Below are 15,576 nucleotides of genomic sequence, written 5' to 3'. Positions count from 1 at the left end.
TGCTTCAAGTTTTATTTAGCTATATTGATGTAGCTACTTAAGTACAGGAGATATCGGTAAAAAATTTCACGTACTCAAAATTTTAAAATCTAACCCATTATTTGGGTGATGTTTTCTAGAAGCCATAACTTGTGAAGTATATAATATATTTTCTTGAAATAACTTGATTTTGTAAGGAGAACATCTAAGGCTCGAAGTTTTCTTTAATTACCTTGAAGTAGCTACTAAAATACTGAAGATATCGGGAAAATTGTACACATACGCAAAATTTTAAAATCTTACCCTTTGTTTGAGTGGTGTTTTTTTGAGGCCATAACTTTTTGAGTATGTTATATATTTTCATGAAATAACTTGATTTTAAAAGAGGGCTATCTAAAGCTTAAAGTTTTCTTTAATTATATTGATATAGCTACTTAAATACCGAAGATACCGGGATAATTTTACATGTGCTGAAAATTTGAAAACCGTCTCTACTTTTTGAGAGGCGCCATCTAGAGCCCATAACTTTCCAAGTATGTAATATATTTTCATGAAATAAATTGATTTTGGAAGAGGACACTCTACAGCTTTAAGCTTTATTTAACTATATAGATGTAGCTGTTAAAATACTGAAGATATCGCAAAAAATTTACACTTACTCAAAAATTTAAAATTTTACCCATTTTTTGAGAGGCGGCCTCTATAGGCCATAACTTTTAAAATAAATAGAATATTATCATGTAATAAATTGATTCTGAAAGAGAACCTCCTAGAGGTTAAATTTCCTTTTAAAAATATTGATGTAGCTACTAAAATACCGGAGTTATGCAGCAAAAGATTCAAGTTTCTAAATTTAAATACTTTTAATGTATTTTCCGTAAATATTTCCTCGGGCCATAACTTTTGAACTAATGCAGATATCTTCATGAAATAAATTGTTATTAGAAGAGGGAGATAGTGTTAATTTAATTTAATTTTAAATTTAATTATTTTTTTGTTAATTTTAAGCTTTTATTTCTTCAATCAAAAATAAAACAATTTTATTTTCTTTTTCAGTTTTCTTTTTATTATTTTTTGCTCAGGCAGAGTTCCACGAAAATGACTCCCCTATAAACGACTATAACAATTGGAGATCTCTCAATCTCAATATTAAAGCTATCAATGACAAGAATAAGCAACAATCACTTAAGGCCGATGATGGCGACCCAATTATCATTAGCCATGATGAGATGTTGTCTCCTAATAAAGACCCACTCTTGCAGCAGCCGCCACCACAACCATCTGTCGCATTGAGCCCCATAACCACTGAGCGTAACGAAGGACCTGCTTTGTTACAAACATTATGGTTTACTAATCAACAACAACAATGGTGGTCAATGCAACAGAAACCACCAGCAACAGCAGCGGCAGCGGAGGCAGGGGTAGAGAGCAATGCGGGGAGTAGCAATCAAATCCCCAGCCATTATCCATCATCGGCCGCAGAATTCAAATCCATTAATGAACATTCAAGGAAATTAAATAAATTAAAGAGTTCTCAAATCAATCGTGGTAGATTTGATGAGGTAGAGGCAAAGAAGGAGGAGGAGGTTGGGGATGGGGAGGAGGACAAAATGTTTCAAAGTGCCATGGCTACTGCTGATGCTGGTCAATCTGGTGGTTTCTTGCAATCATTTGAAATGTATCATCGTCAACATTTTGGCAATGATTTGATGAGAAGCTGGACAAATGTTGCGGTAGATGAGACAAGGACAACAACAAATAATGAAAATGCCAGCAACAACAACAACAAGAATGGGCAACAATTGAAATATCTGAAATTCTATAATGGCAATGGCTTGCCTCCCCTGTCATTTGGACAATTGCCACAATTTCAGCAAAATGAACAACAGCAACAACAACAACAAGTACAAGTACTTATTTCTCCAGCCTCTCTGGCAGGACAATTACCACAACAACAAACAACTGCATTTAGTGCCTCCTTGGGTAGTGATCATCATCTCCATCAGCTGCAGCAGCAGCCCCAACCGACAGTTGATTATCGTTTTTTCTTCAATGCTGACTATCACACAGAATTCTATTTGTATACAACAAATAGCAATAGCAACAACAACAACAATTACAACGTGAGAACCACTAAGCCACAACATATCCTTTCGAACAACAAAAAGAAAAAGACAAAGAACGAAATACCTGAAAGTGGCACTGGAGAAAAGTCCCGACATAGTTTAAGTGCCCCAAAGAACAACACCACCACTACCAGCAGCTCCGATACTCTGTCACAGACACCATCAAATGAACGGGAACGACAACGAGTCCTTAATGTTGTCACTGACACAATTAGCAGTGTATTTGGCGTTAGCACTCGTCCTGTTGCTGACAGCATCCCTGGCATACATTCGGAACCGTTGCAATTGTATAATGCACGGGCATTAAGACAATCAAGGTTTAATCCATTCCAGCCAACGAGGTGAGTTAGGATGAATGATTTCGTATTGAATGGCGGGAGGGGGGAGGAAAAAGGAGGGGCTCAGAAAATTGATGAGGAGAGGGGGTGACCAGCATTTTTCCGTCTTGGTTTAGTTACAAATTTGGAGGGAATTTAATTTCGTCAGGGTCTCTTTGGTATGGCAAGGATATCTAAGGAATTTGTTGCATGGTTGGAAGTGGTGACATGCATGATTTGGTACAAAACAGCAGAAAAAGGAAGGAAGGATATTTGACACAGTTTCACATGCTGGTGGGATTTAAATTTTAAAATTTTCTAGGATTAGGGGTAACCGGAAAAATTAATTTTTTAAAAAATCCACGTTTGCTAATTCCATGGAAAAATAATTTTTAAAAAATCCACGTTTGTCAAGGACTTGGAAAAATAATTTTTAAAAAATCCACGTTTGTTAATTCCATAGAAAAATAATTTTTAAAAAATCTAATTTATGCTAAATCCATGTAAAAATAATTTTAAAAAAATCCACTTTTGCTAAATCCATGGAAAAATAATTTTTAAAAAAATCCACTTTTGCTAAATCCATGGAAAAATAATGTTTTAAAAATCCACGTTTGCTAATTCCATGGAAAAATAATTTTTAAAAAATCCACGTTTGCTAATTCTATGGAAAAATAATTTTTAAAAAATCCACGTTTGTTATTTTCATGGAAAAATAATTTTTAAAAAATCCACGTTTGTTATTTTCATGGAAAAATAATTTTTAAAAAATCCACTTCTGCTAAATCCCTCGAAAAATAATTTTCAAAAAATCCACTCTAGCTAAATCCATGAAAAAAATAATCTAGGATTACGGGCAACTGGAAAAAATACTTTTTAAAAAATCCACGTTTTCTAATTCCATGGAAAAATAATTTTTAAAAAATCCACGTTTTCTAATTCCATGGAAAAATAATTTTTAAAAAATCCACGTTTTCTAATTCCATGGAAAAATAATTTTTAAAAAATCCACGTTTTCTAATTCCATGGAAAAATAATTTTTAAAAAATCCACGTTTTCTAATTCCATGGAAAAATAATTTTTAAAAAATCCACGGTTCCTAATTCCATAGAAAAATAATTTTTAAAAAATCCACGTTTGTTATTTTCGTGGAAAAATAATTTTTAAAAAATCCACGTTTGTTATTTTCGTGGAAAAATAATTTTTAAAAAATCCACGTTTGTTATTTTCGTGGAAAAATAATTTTTAAAAAATCCACGTTTGTTATTTTCGTGGAAAAATAATTTTTAAAAAATCCACGTTTGTTATTTTCGTGGAAAAATAATTTTTAAAAAATCCACGTTTGTTATTTTCGTGGAAAAATAATTTTTAAAAAATCCACGTTTGTTATTTTCGTGGAAAAATAATTTTTAAAAAATCCACGTTTGTTATTTTCGTGGAAAAATAATTTTTAAAAAATCCACGTTTGTTATTTTCGTGGAAAAATAATTTTTAAAAAATCCACGTTTGTTATTTTCGTGGAAAAATAATTTTTAAAAAATCCACGTTTGTTATTTTCGTGGAAAAATAATTTTTAAAAAATCCACGTTTGTTATTTTCGTGGAAAAATAATTTTTAAAAAATCCACGTTTGTTAATTGCATGGAAAAATAATTTTTAAAAAATCCACGTTTGATATTTTCGTGGAAAAAAAATTTTTAAAAAATCCACGTCTGATATTTTCGTGGAAAAATAATTTTTAAAAAATCCACGTTTGTTGATTGCATGGAAAAATAATTTTTAAAAAATCCACGTTTGTTGATTGCATGGAAAAATAATTTTTAAAAAATCCACGTTTGTTGATTGCATGGAAAAATAATTTTTAAAAAATCCACATTTGTCAAGGACTTGAAAAATTTTTTTTAAAAAATCCTCGTTTGCTAATTCCATGGAAAAATAATTTTTTAAAAATCCACGTTTGTCAAGGACTTGGAAAAATAATTTTTAAAAAATCCACGTTTGTCAAGGACTTGGAAAAATAATTTTTAAAAAATCCACGTTTGTCAAGGACTTGGAAAAATAATTTTTAAAAAATCCACGTTTGTCAAGGACTTGGAAAAATAATTTTTAAAAAATCCACGTTTGTCAAGGACTTGGAAAAATAATTTTTAAAAAATCCACGTTTGTCAAGGACTTGGAAAAATAATTTTTAAAAAATCCACGTTTGTCAAGGACTTGGAAAAATAATTTTTAAAAAATCCACGTTTGTCAAGGACTTGGAAAAATAATTTTTAAAAAATCCACGTTTGTCAAGGACTTGGAAAAATAATTTTTAAAAAATCCACGTTTGTCAAGGACTTGGAAAAATAATTTTTAAAAAATCCACGTTTGTCAAGGACTTGGAAAAATAATTTTTAAAAAATCCACGTTTGTTAATTGCATGGAAAAATAATTTTTAAAAAATCCACGTTTGTCAAGGACTTTAAAAAATAATTTTTAAAAAATCCACGTTTGTCAAGGACTTTAAAAAATAATTTTTAAAAAATCCACGTTTACCAAGGACTTGAAAAAATAATTTTTAAAAAATCCAGGCCTTAGGCTAACTTTAAAAAATAATTTTTTAAAAATCCACGTTTGTCAAGGACTTTAAAAAATAATTTTTAAAAAATCCACGATTGTCAAGGTCTTGAAAAAAGAATTTAAAAAAAATCCACGTTTCTCAAGGACTTGGAAAAATATTTTTTAAAAAATCTACGTTTGTCAAGTACTTGAAAAAATAATTTTTAAAAAATCCGCGTTTGTCAAGGACTTGGAAAAATAATTTGTATAAAATCCACGTTTGTCAAGGACTTGAAAAATATTTTTTAAAAAATCCACGTTTGTTAGTTCTTTGAAAAAATCAGTTTTAAAAAAATTTTTAAGATGCTTTCCTTAAAAAAATATTTTTAATTTTTTTTTTAATAATTTAAAAAAAATATATCTTTTTCCAGAATCCTCATCCACGGCTGGCTGGGTGGTTCCACAGCTGGCCTGTATAACACCCTGATACCCGAACTGCTCGCAGCTCCCAATGCAAGGCATAATATAATAACCGTGGACTGGGGCAAAGGTGCCATTGCCGATTATATCACCGCCAGTTATCGCGTGAAGCCGGTGGGGAAAGTCCTGGCAAAATTTATCGACTTTTTACATCAAGAATCAGGAATGCGTTTTGAGGACTTGCAGGTGATTGGTTTCAGTATGGGTGCCCATGTGGCTGGGATTGCAGGAAAATTCCTCCAAACAGGACGGCTAACGGCCATTTATGCCTTGGATCCAGCCTTGCCTCTATTTCGCTATGAAAATCAAGAGGAACGCGTGGATCGCAGCGATGCCGAATATGTGGAGGTTTTACACACCAGTGTTGGGTCCTATGGCTATGATCGTCCCCTGGGTCATGTGGATTTTTATGTCAACTTCGGGTCACATCAGCCCGGCTGTTATCTCAAGGAATGTAGCCATTTTCGGGCCTTTCAAATATTTTCTCAAGCTCTAAGTCGGGAGAAACTGGAGGGCTTCGGCTGTGACGAGGATATGTGGCAGGAAATGTTGCGACAGCATAAATGTCCCCATGAAACGGGCCAAAAGCTGCAAATAGCTCCACATTATAGCCATTTTAATAGAACCCTAATGGCAAAGCGACGTGGTGTCTTCTATTTGTTAACGAACGCCCAACCACCCTACCGGATTCAAAAATAATTTCGAAATGTATACAAATAATTAAGAAGAATTTTGCAAAGAGTATTTCGTTTGACATAATAAAACTATTGTAATGGAGCTATTTTTGTGTAAATGTTGTCGGAAGGGAGGGGAGAGGAGAGGGGGAGAGGTTTTTAATGAAAAGAATGCAATTTTAATAAACGAAAATAGAAGAAAAATCTTGGAAAAATAATAATCACCATTTTCAAATGTGCATTGTAGTCAAACACATACACACAAACACGTATGTTTGTGTGTGTATGCATGCATACAACACACTTGGATGAAGGGTAAGTATATATGAGTGGTTGTACTACTATTATATACTACTGACATAGTCAAAGTTCGAGGTAAGATATTGGGATGTCATGGCTGGTTTTAAGAAATCCACGTCGAATTATTCTTCAAAAAAATAATTTAAAAAAAATCCACGCTTGTCAATTAATTGAAAAAATAATCTTAAAAAAATCCACGTTTGTCAATTAATTGAAAAAAAAATCTTAAAAAAATCCACGTTTGTCAATTAATTGAAAAAATAATCTTAAAAAAATCCACGTTTGTCAATTAATTGAAAAAAAAATCTTAAAAAAATCCACGTTTGTCAATTAATTGAAAAAATAATTTTAAAAAAATCCACGTTTGTCAATTAATTGAAAAAATAATTTAAAAAAAATACACGTTTGTCAATTAATTGAAAAAATAATTTTAAAAAAATACACGTTTGTCAATTAATTGAAAAAATAATTTTAAAAAAATCCACGTTTGTCAATTAATTGAAAAAATAATTTTAAAAAAATCCATGTTTGTCAATTAATTGAAAAAATAATTTAAAAAAAAATCCACGTTTGTCAATTAATTGAAAAAATAATTTTAAAAAAATCCATGTTTGTCAATTAATTGAAAAAAATAATTTAAAAAAAATCCACGTTTGTCAATTAATTGAAAAAATAATTTTAAAAAAATCCACGTTTGTCAATTAATTGAAAAAATAATTTTAAAAAAATCCACGTTTGTCAATTAATTGAAAAAATAATTTTAAAAAATCCACGTCTGTCAATTAATTGAAAAAATAATTTTAAAAAAATCCACGTTTGTCAATTAATTGAAAAAATAATTTTTAAAAAATCCACGTTTGTCAATTAATTGAAAAAATAATTTAAAAAAAATCCACGTTTGTCAATTTATTGAAAAAATAATTTTAAAAAAATCCACGTTTGTCAATTAATTGAAAAAATAATTTTAAAAAAATCCACGTTTGTCAATTAATTGAAAAATTAATTTTTAAAAAATCCACGTTAATTAATTCGTTGAAAAAATAATTTTAAAAAAATCCACGTTTGTCAATTAATTGAAAAAATAATTTAAAAAAAATCCACGTTTGTCAATTAATTGAAAAAATAATTTTAAAAAAAGTCACGTTTGTCAATTAATTGAAAAAATAATTTTAAAAAAATCCACGTTTGTCAATTAATTGAAAACATAATTTTAAAAAAATCCACGTTTGTCAATTAATTGAAAAAATAATTTTAAAAAAATCCACGTTTGTCAATTAATTGAAAAAATAATTTTAAAAAAATCCACGTTTGTCAATTAATTGAAAAAATAATTTTTAAAAAATCCACGTTTGTCAATTAATTGAAAAAATAATTTAAAAAAAATCCACGTTTGTCAATTTATTGAAAAAATAATTTTAAAAAAATCCACGTTTGTCAATTAATTGAAAAATTAATTTTTAAAAAATCCACGTTAATTAATTCGTTGAAAAAATAAGTTAAAAAAAATCCACGTTTGTCAATTAATTGAAAAAATAATTTTAAAAAAATCCACGTTTGTCAATTAATTGAAAAAATAATTTTTAAAAAATCCACGTTAATTAATTCGTTGAAAAAATAATTTTTAAAAAATCCACGCCAATTGTCCTTCCAAAAAATAATTTTTAAAAAATCCACGATTGGGGATTCTTTGAAAAAATAATTTTTAAAAAATCCACGTTTGTGGATTCTTTGAAAAAATAATTTTTAAAAAATCCACGTTAATTAATTCTTTGAAAAAATAATTTTTAAAAAATCCACGTTGATGAATTTTTTGAAAAAATAATTTTTAAAAAATCCACGTTGATGAATTTTTTGAAAAAATAATTTTTAAAAAATCCACGTTGATGAATTCTTTGAAAAAATAATTTTTAAAAAATCCACGTTGATGAATTCTTTGAAAAAATAGTTTTTAAAAAATCAACGTTGATGAATTCTTTGAAAAAATAATTTTTAAAAAATCCACGTTGATGAATTCTTTGAAAATATAATTTTTAAAAAATCCACGTTTGGGGATTCTTTGAAAAAATAATTTTTAAAAAATCCACGTTTATGAATTCTTTGAAAAAATAATTTTTAAAAAATCCAAGTTGATGAATTCTTTGAAAAGATAATTTTTAAAAATGCCACGTGGATTAATTCTTTGAAAAAATAATTTTTAAAAAAGCCGCGTGGATTAATTCTTTGAAAAAATAATTTTTTAAAAAATCCACGTTGATAAACTCTTTAAAAAATAATTTTTAAAAAATCCACATGTGTTGTTTCTCTGAAAAAATAATTTTTGAAAATCCCCATTTGTTTTCAGAATGAAAAAATAATTTTTAGAAAAAATCCATTTTTTTTGAGTTCTTTTGGTCACATCCCAATATTCATTATTGTCACTTCTAGAGCTTTGCTCTATAAAGAAATCCTTGCACACTGACACATATATGTGTAAACATTTGTATATATACCTAGACGTGTGCATTCATGCCATGCGACTCATAATTAGTATGCATTGTGAACTTAATATTACAGCACAATTTTCGTTCGTTATGACATATGTTTATAATGGTTTTTCCAATTAAAACAACGAGGAGGGTCTGAAAATTTCCTAGGAAAAAATTTTGCCAAGAATGGCATAAATTTGGCTAGAGAAAGATTGAGCCTATTCTGTGATGAGGCAAGAGGGCGTATGATCACTGTCAAAACTTATACGTCCCAAATTAAAATATTAATATCAATTATACACCACCCTCTATTGGTACTTGAAGTACGATATATCTTAGGAAATTCCATTTATTATACCATTTCCAAAGATACAATTTTTTATTTTCAAAAATGTTCTTGAAGTGTTATTTCCCAAAATTTTCTTTACTACCCTCAAATGTTTTTTCTTTCTAAACAACAGCACAAAAAAACCCTTGCCGCATTCAGTTGTAGTTCTCGCAGATTTTTCGTTGATACACAAGTTGTTGCATTGCTATTGTGTTTCGGTTTAATTCGACTTTAAAGGATTTCGCTGTATTTGAGCGCTACTCAGTGTACAGCAGCATACAAGGCTTTGTTGGGATATTTTTGGATTCGTAACAGCATCATGTGAAGGGCAAAATAGGACAAGAAACATATTCGTCATCGTTTTGAGGGACTGAAAGATCTGGCATAAAAATATTTTCATGGACTTGAAGAAATATAAAGATTAAAAATATATTAGCTGTTCCTAGTTGTTAAACGAGTTAATTTTTAAGACATTTTTCCGGGACTTTTTGAACTGAAATCTTGGGGTTCAAAAGTCTAATATTATTTAAGACAAGGGCTTGGATCTGGGAATTCATAATCTTTTTGAAATTCGTAAAAATCTTTGACAGTTAGGGAGATATTGCAATTTTACCAAAATAGCTCAGAATTAAAAATAATCATACGCACCCTAGTACCCAAACTAAAATCCCAAATTAAAGCCTTCAAAATGAATGATAAGGATATTCATTTTTAAATATTCATGTGAAAGAAGAGAATTTTTTGTAGAATATATTTAAATATATAAATAATATTTTTCGAGGGCCGGAGAGGCCTGTACATATTATACCTAAGTACTATCAAAATCAATCAATCGCCAAATGGGAGCTACGACGATGACGTTGGGGAAATTAGGGTTTTATATTATTTAATGTGAGCCTTTGAATGTTAAATTTCATATTTCGTACTTTCGTTCCTAAATTCGTAAAAATCTTTGATTGTTTGGAAGATATGCCAATTTTAACAAAATTTGCCAGAGTTAATAATAATCATACGCTCCCTGGTACCCAAATGAAAAATCTTATTTTATGAAATACAAAATAAAGATAATAATTTTCTTTTTCGGAATTAAAAAGGTAAATAGCAAAGATTTTTGGAAAAAAATTAAATTCACAAAAAAAAAAGAAAAAAAGGCCATCCGGCTAATTATCAAGCCACAATTTTCAGCAACCAAAAAGGAGCTAAATTCGTTGGAAAAATTAGGGATTTATATTATTAATGCGACGGCTGGGATCTTAAAATGCATATTTCGTTTAAAAATCTTAGAAACCTTGAATAGTTTAGGAGATATTGCAATTTTATTAAAATTAGTCAGAATTAAAAATAATCATACGCATCCAGGCACCCAAATTAAAAATATCATTTTGTGGGTTAAAACAATGATTATTGAAAATTTTATTTTTCAAATATCAATGATAAGCACTAAAATTCTTCGTAAAAAATAATTGAGTACACAAATAAAATTGTTCAAGGACCACAGGCTAATTTTTGGGCAATTGTTCAAGGAGCAGCAGAGACATTTTTCAGCAACCAAAGAATTTTTATTTTTTTGAAAATATTTTTCCAGCGCTTTACAGAAAATGGGTATGGTAGAGAATATTTTTTTCAATGTTCTACAGACTGCGGATTTGTGGAAGAATATTTTTCCAGGGACCTATAGAGATTAGACTTATTAAATAATATTTTCCAGACGTCTTCAAAACGTTGACTTGTTTATCCAGAATGAGGATTTTTAAAGGCAATTTTAAGGAAACTATAGAACAGGGATTTGTTATAAAAAAGCTTTTCGGGGCCTAATGAATCTGTATTGGTTTAAGAGAATTTATGTAGAGGCCACAGAATGAGAATTTATTAAGATATATATCAAGGGGGAAATAACGTGAATTTATTGAAGAAAGTTTTATGGAAGGGCAAACAGAACGTGTATTATTTAAAGACTAATTTTTTTAAGGCCAAAAAGTACGACGACAGAACGTGTACTATTTATAGAATAATTTTTTAAGGCCAAATAGTACGTAGAATTTTTTAAAAAGGCCTGCAGAAGGGTGATATTTTTGATATTATGTTTTCCGGGGTTATTGTACCAAGAATGTGAAGTGAGATATAGATATAATTATTTCAAGAGAAAGCCTTGTGCCTTAATATCTAAATTCCGTTTGAAAAACCAAAAAATCTTTATTAGTTCGGGAAATATCCACATTTTACGAAAACTAGTCATAATTAATAATAATCATACGCGACCAAGTACCAAAACTTAAATAACCGTATTTCCCTAAAAAATATATTATTAAACAATTTTTTTTTGAATATTATAAGGGTACAACTTAAGCTATTTTATGAGTTCCCCCAACACTAATTGAGTTTGAATGGAATATGGAATTTTTAGATTTTTAAAGAATATCTTTCAGGGTTCTACAGAACCGAAACTGTAAAGTAAAAGTTTTTTAAATTAATTTTTTTGTGGCTTAGTGTATATGGATTTCCCAGTTATTGCTCTTTCAGAGGCTTATAGAACACATATGCTTAGCTATTACTCTCTAAAAGACCCACAGAACGTAAGAAACAGAAAGATATTTTTGAATATTATTTTTTCGAGGGCTGTTATACCAAAAATTGGAATTGAAGATGAGGCTATCTCTGTTTCAGCTCATGAACCTATGTCTTAAAATTAAAATTCTATTTGAATTTCCTAAAAAACTTAAATAGTTAAATAGATATTTAAATTTTACCAAAACAAGTCATAATTAAAAATAATCATACGCACCCAAGTACCCCAATTAAAATAACCATATTTCCCTTTAAAAACTATATTTTTAAATTATATTTTTTGGAATAATAAAACTATAAAACTTTAGCTATTTTATGAGTCCATCTAACATTAATTTAACATAACCGGAATTTAATTTAAAGTAAATTTCGATTTCTTAAAGAATATCTTTCGGGGGATAACATAATGTGAAATAATTAAGGATTATTTTTCCTATATTAAAGACTACTTTTATTTTTAAAGAATAATTTTTTACTGGCCCAAAAAATGTAGATTTCTTAGATATTAATCTAACAGAGCCCTGGAGAACATATGTGCTTGATATATTACTACTTAGGAGGCCTGAAGAAAGGGGATGTTTTAGATATAATTTTTCAAGGGCTATTTTTCGAACAATCTGTAGAAAAATTAAAGGTTTATCGACTGTAGCACATAGCTTATAATTTTAATTCCGTCTTATAATTTTAATTCCATTTGAAAATCCTAAAAATCTTAAGTATTTAAATAGATATTTAAATTTTTTCAAAACTAGCCATTATTAAAAGCAATCATACGCACCCAAGTACCATTATTAAAATTGCCGAATTCGCCTTCAATAGCGATCTTTTTAATAAAATATTTTTAGTATTAAAACCTAAGCTAATTTGTGAATCCATTCAAAAAATGTTTTGGACATGTAAAGAATATTTTTCTGGCGTTTGAGAAAGCATAGCTTTTCTATGTTAAATATGATTTTTGCTGTGTCAAAGAATACATATTTCTGGAGTCTGAAGAACTCGAATTTCTTTCTTTGCTTTCAGAACCCTGCATGTTGCGTATTTTTTAAATATTGCATTTTCGGAGGCCCACAGAATGCTGATGTCTTAGGTTTTAATTTTTCAAAGGCTATTATACGAACAATCTGAAGAGAAGGCGAAGGTATTTCTGTTTCGGCGTATAGCTCTATGTCTTAAAATTTATATTCCATTCGAATTAGCTAAAAATATTAAATAGTTTAAAAGATATTTAAATTTTACCAAAACTACTCATAATTAAAAATAATCATACGCACCCAAGTACCCCAATTAAAATAGCCATATTTCCCTTGAAAAACAATATTTTTAAATTCATTTTTTGGAGTAAAAAAACTATAAAACTTAAGCTATTTTATGAGTCTATCTAACATTAATTTACCGTCACTGGAATTTTATTTAAAGAATATCTTTCAAGGGATAACAGAATGTTGAAACTTATGGAATATTTTTCCTTTGTTAAAGACTACTTTAATTTTTAAAGATTAATTTTTTGCCGGCCCAAAAAAATGTAGGTTTCTTAGATATTAATCTAACAGAGCCCTGGAGAACATATGTGCTTGATATCTTACTACTTAGGAGGCCTACAGAAAGGGAATGTTTTGATATAATTTTTCAAGGGTTTTTATACGAACAATCTGAAGAATAGGCGAGGGTATTTCTGTTTCGGCGTATTGCTCTATGTCTTAAAATTTACATTCAATTTGAATATCCTAAAAATATTAAATAGTTAAAGAGATATTTAAATTTTACCAAAACTACTCATAATTAAAAATAATCATACGCAACCAAGTACCCCAATTAAAATAGCCATATTTCCTTTAAAAAAGGTATTTTTAAATTTATTTTTTTTGGAATATTAGAACTATAAAACTTAAGCTATTTTATAAATCCACCCATCCATTAATTGAGCTTTACTGGAATATGGTTTTGAGCTAAATTTCCATGGTCTGTGTTGTTGATAACAAAACTATGTTTACGTTACAAAAATGATAATGTTAAGAGTACTACTCGAAGTGATGGTATATTACGCTTCTCCCTGGTTTTCGAAGGATTTGTGTACGTGTATGTGTGGCAAGTAAACAAACAAACAAACAAACATGGCCCCTGCCACCGCACAGGGTATAGTTTACAGGATTCTTAATAAATTTTCTAAAGGATTCAGTTAGCATAAATGTGGAATGGTGGATATTTGTGTTCTGTTCGTGGGTGCCCACTCATATGAGTGTGCGGGTGCATGTGTTCAAATCTATTCATGAGCCCCAAATATGTACATACACTCACACAGAGAACTATGCCAAACTAAAAGTGGTACAAAATTAAAAAAGGCTGTCATGTGTAAAATGTTTTACTAGAGAATAGAAATTCGCCAGATTGTGAACAGCCAGAAAAAAAAAAAAAAACGCAATGCTAAACTAAAAAATAACACAACACAAGAGAGAGAGGAAAACAAATGAATAACTCGACACAAAAGAATACTCAAAAGGGAAAAAAGCAAACAAATAAACAAGTACCTAACATATGTACATGACATATTAAAATGAGTTTTTTTTTCGTTGTTAACAAATGGAATTTTTTGAAAAGTGGAAATTAAAAAATAAGGCACAGAAATCAACTATTAAAGTTAATGATGACATTGGGGTTTGGGATTCGGAAAGTTTTTTAATTAATATTTACTCTTGAGCACTGAAATAATTTTTTAAATTTAATTTTCTTGAAAAAATTCCCTTAGATTCTCCTCTCTTCTTTAATTTTCTCCCACCTTCTTTTCATTATCTTTTGCCGTTCGTTCATTTACCCCAGCGTCCTTGTAACCCGTTTTCTGTATGATACTCCTATGTGCTAGCTTTGTTTCTCATCTATCATACCTGGCTTTGTTCTTGGCTTTTATGAAAAACACTTTATTGTTCCCTACATAAAGACTGGCGTTGGCGTTATTTGAATAACAAAAAAAACTCGCTTTTATGACACTCTGTTCGTATGAGTGATATAAATTACAAAATATATAGGAGCCTTTTGTTTCGGAGGAGTGCTGGAAGACAGGCAATTAAAGTAAGGTATTAATTCGGAGGGACCCAGGTCATCAGGGATTGAAAAAAAGGCTTTGGAATTAAAATTTTAAATTATCGAAAAATTTATATAGAAATTATATTAAATTTTTTAATATTTGTGATAGAGTGCCATAGTCCATAGTTTTATAGTAGATGGCCTCGTGTCTTAAGAACCTAAAACCGTTTGAAAATCCCAAGAATCTTTTCACGTTGAGGAGATATGTGAAATTTACCAAAATAAGTCATAATTAAAAATAATAATACGCACCCTGGTACGAAAACTAAAATCGCCTTATTTTGCTTTTAAAAAAAAATATTTCGGAATTTGTTTTTATTCTCATCAAAGCTACTGCAATTTTGATATTTTGCCAATTTCAACCATGTTTAGGGAGCTCCAACCAACCTCTAATAGTGGATTATTTATTTATTCGAGAACAGTTTTTTTCTAATTTGTTGTAGATCTTAGAATCGACAAATGGTGGCTTTTTAAATAATATTTTCTAAGGGACCCTCAGATCAAAAAAGTATAAATTTATGAACTTTTTCTAGGAGACCGATATGAGTGAAGTTCTAAAAGAATTTTTTTTCGGAAGATTTAAAGGCTTACAGAATAACATAAGGGTCATGAACCTTAATCTTTCATGGCAATTAATGTGGGGTATTAATTCGATGCGACCATGAAATTAAAATTTTAAATTATCGAAAAGTATAGATGGAAATTATATTAAACGTTTTAATATTTG

General features: G+C 29.2%; 2 protein-coding genes across 3 annotated transcripts in view; one reads left to right on the top strand and one right to left on the bottom strand.

Moving 5' to 3' along the window:
• Positions 1-6,216, top strand: part of LOC101888002 (uncharacterized) — a 41,305-nt gene extending 35,089 nt beyond the window's left edge. The window contains exons 3-4 of the mRNA XM_059123397.1: positions 1,036-2,446; positions 5,391-6,216. Of these exons, the coding sequence (XP_058979380.1) occupies positions 1,036-2,446; positions 5,391-6,138 (2,159 nt within the window). The 3' untranslated portion in view covers positions 6,139-6,216. The remainder of the gene's footprint in view (positions 1-1,035; positions 2,447-5,390) is intronic.
• Positions 1-15,576, bottom strand: part of LOC101888347 (uncharacterized) — a 426,552-nt gene that overhangs the window by 85,340 nt on the left and 325,636 nt on the right. The gene's annotated exons all lie outside the window — the stretch shown is intronic.

The sequence above is a fragment of the Musca domestica genome, unplaced genomic scaffold (genome assembly GCF_030504385.1).
Source record: "Musca domestica strain aabys unplaced genomic scaffold, Musca_domestica.polishedcontigs.V.1.1 24, whole genome shotgun sequence".
In the NCBI taxonomy this organism is placed as follows: Eukaryota; Metazoa; Arthropoda; class Insecta; order Diptera; family Muscidae; genus Musca; species Musca domestica.
This window is presented reverse-complemented; position numbering and strand designations above follow the sequence as displayed.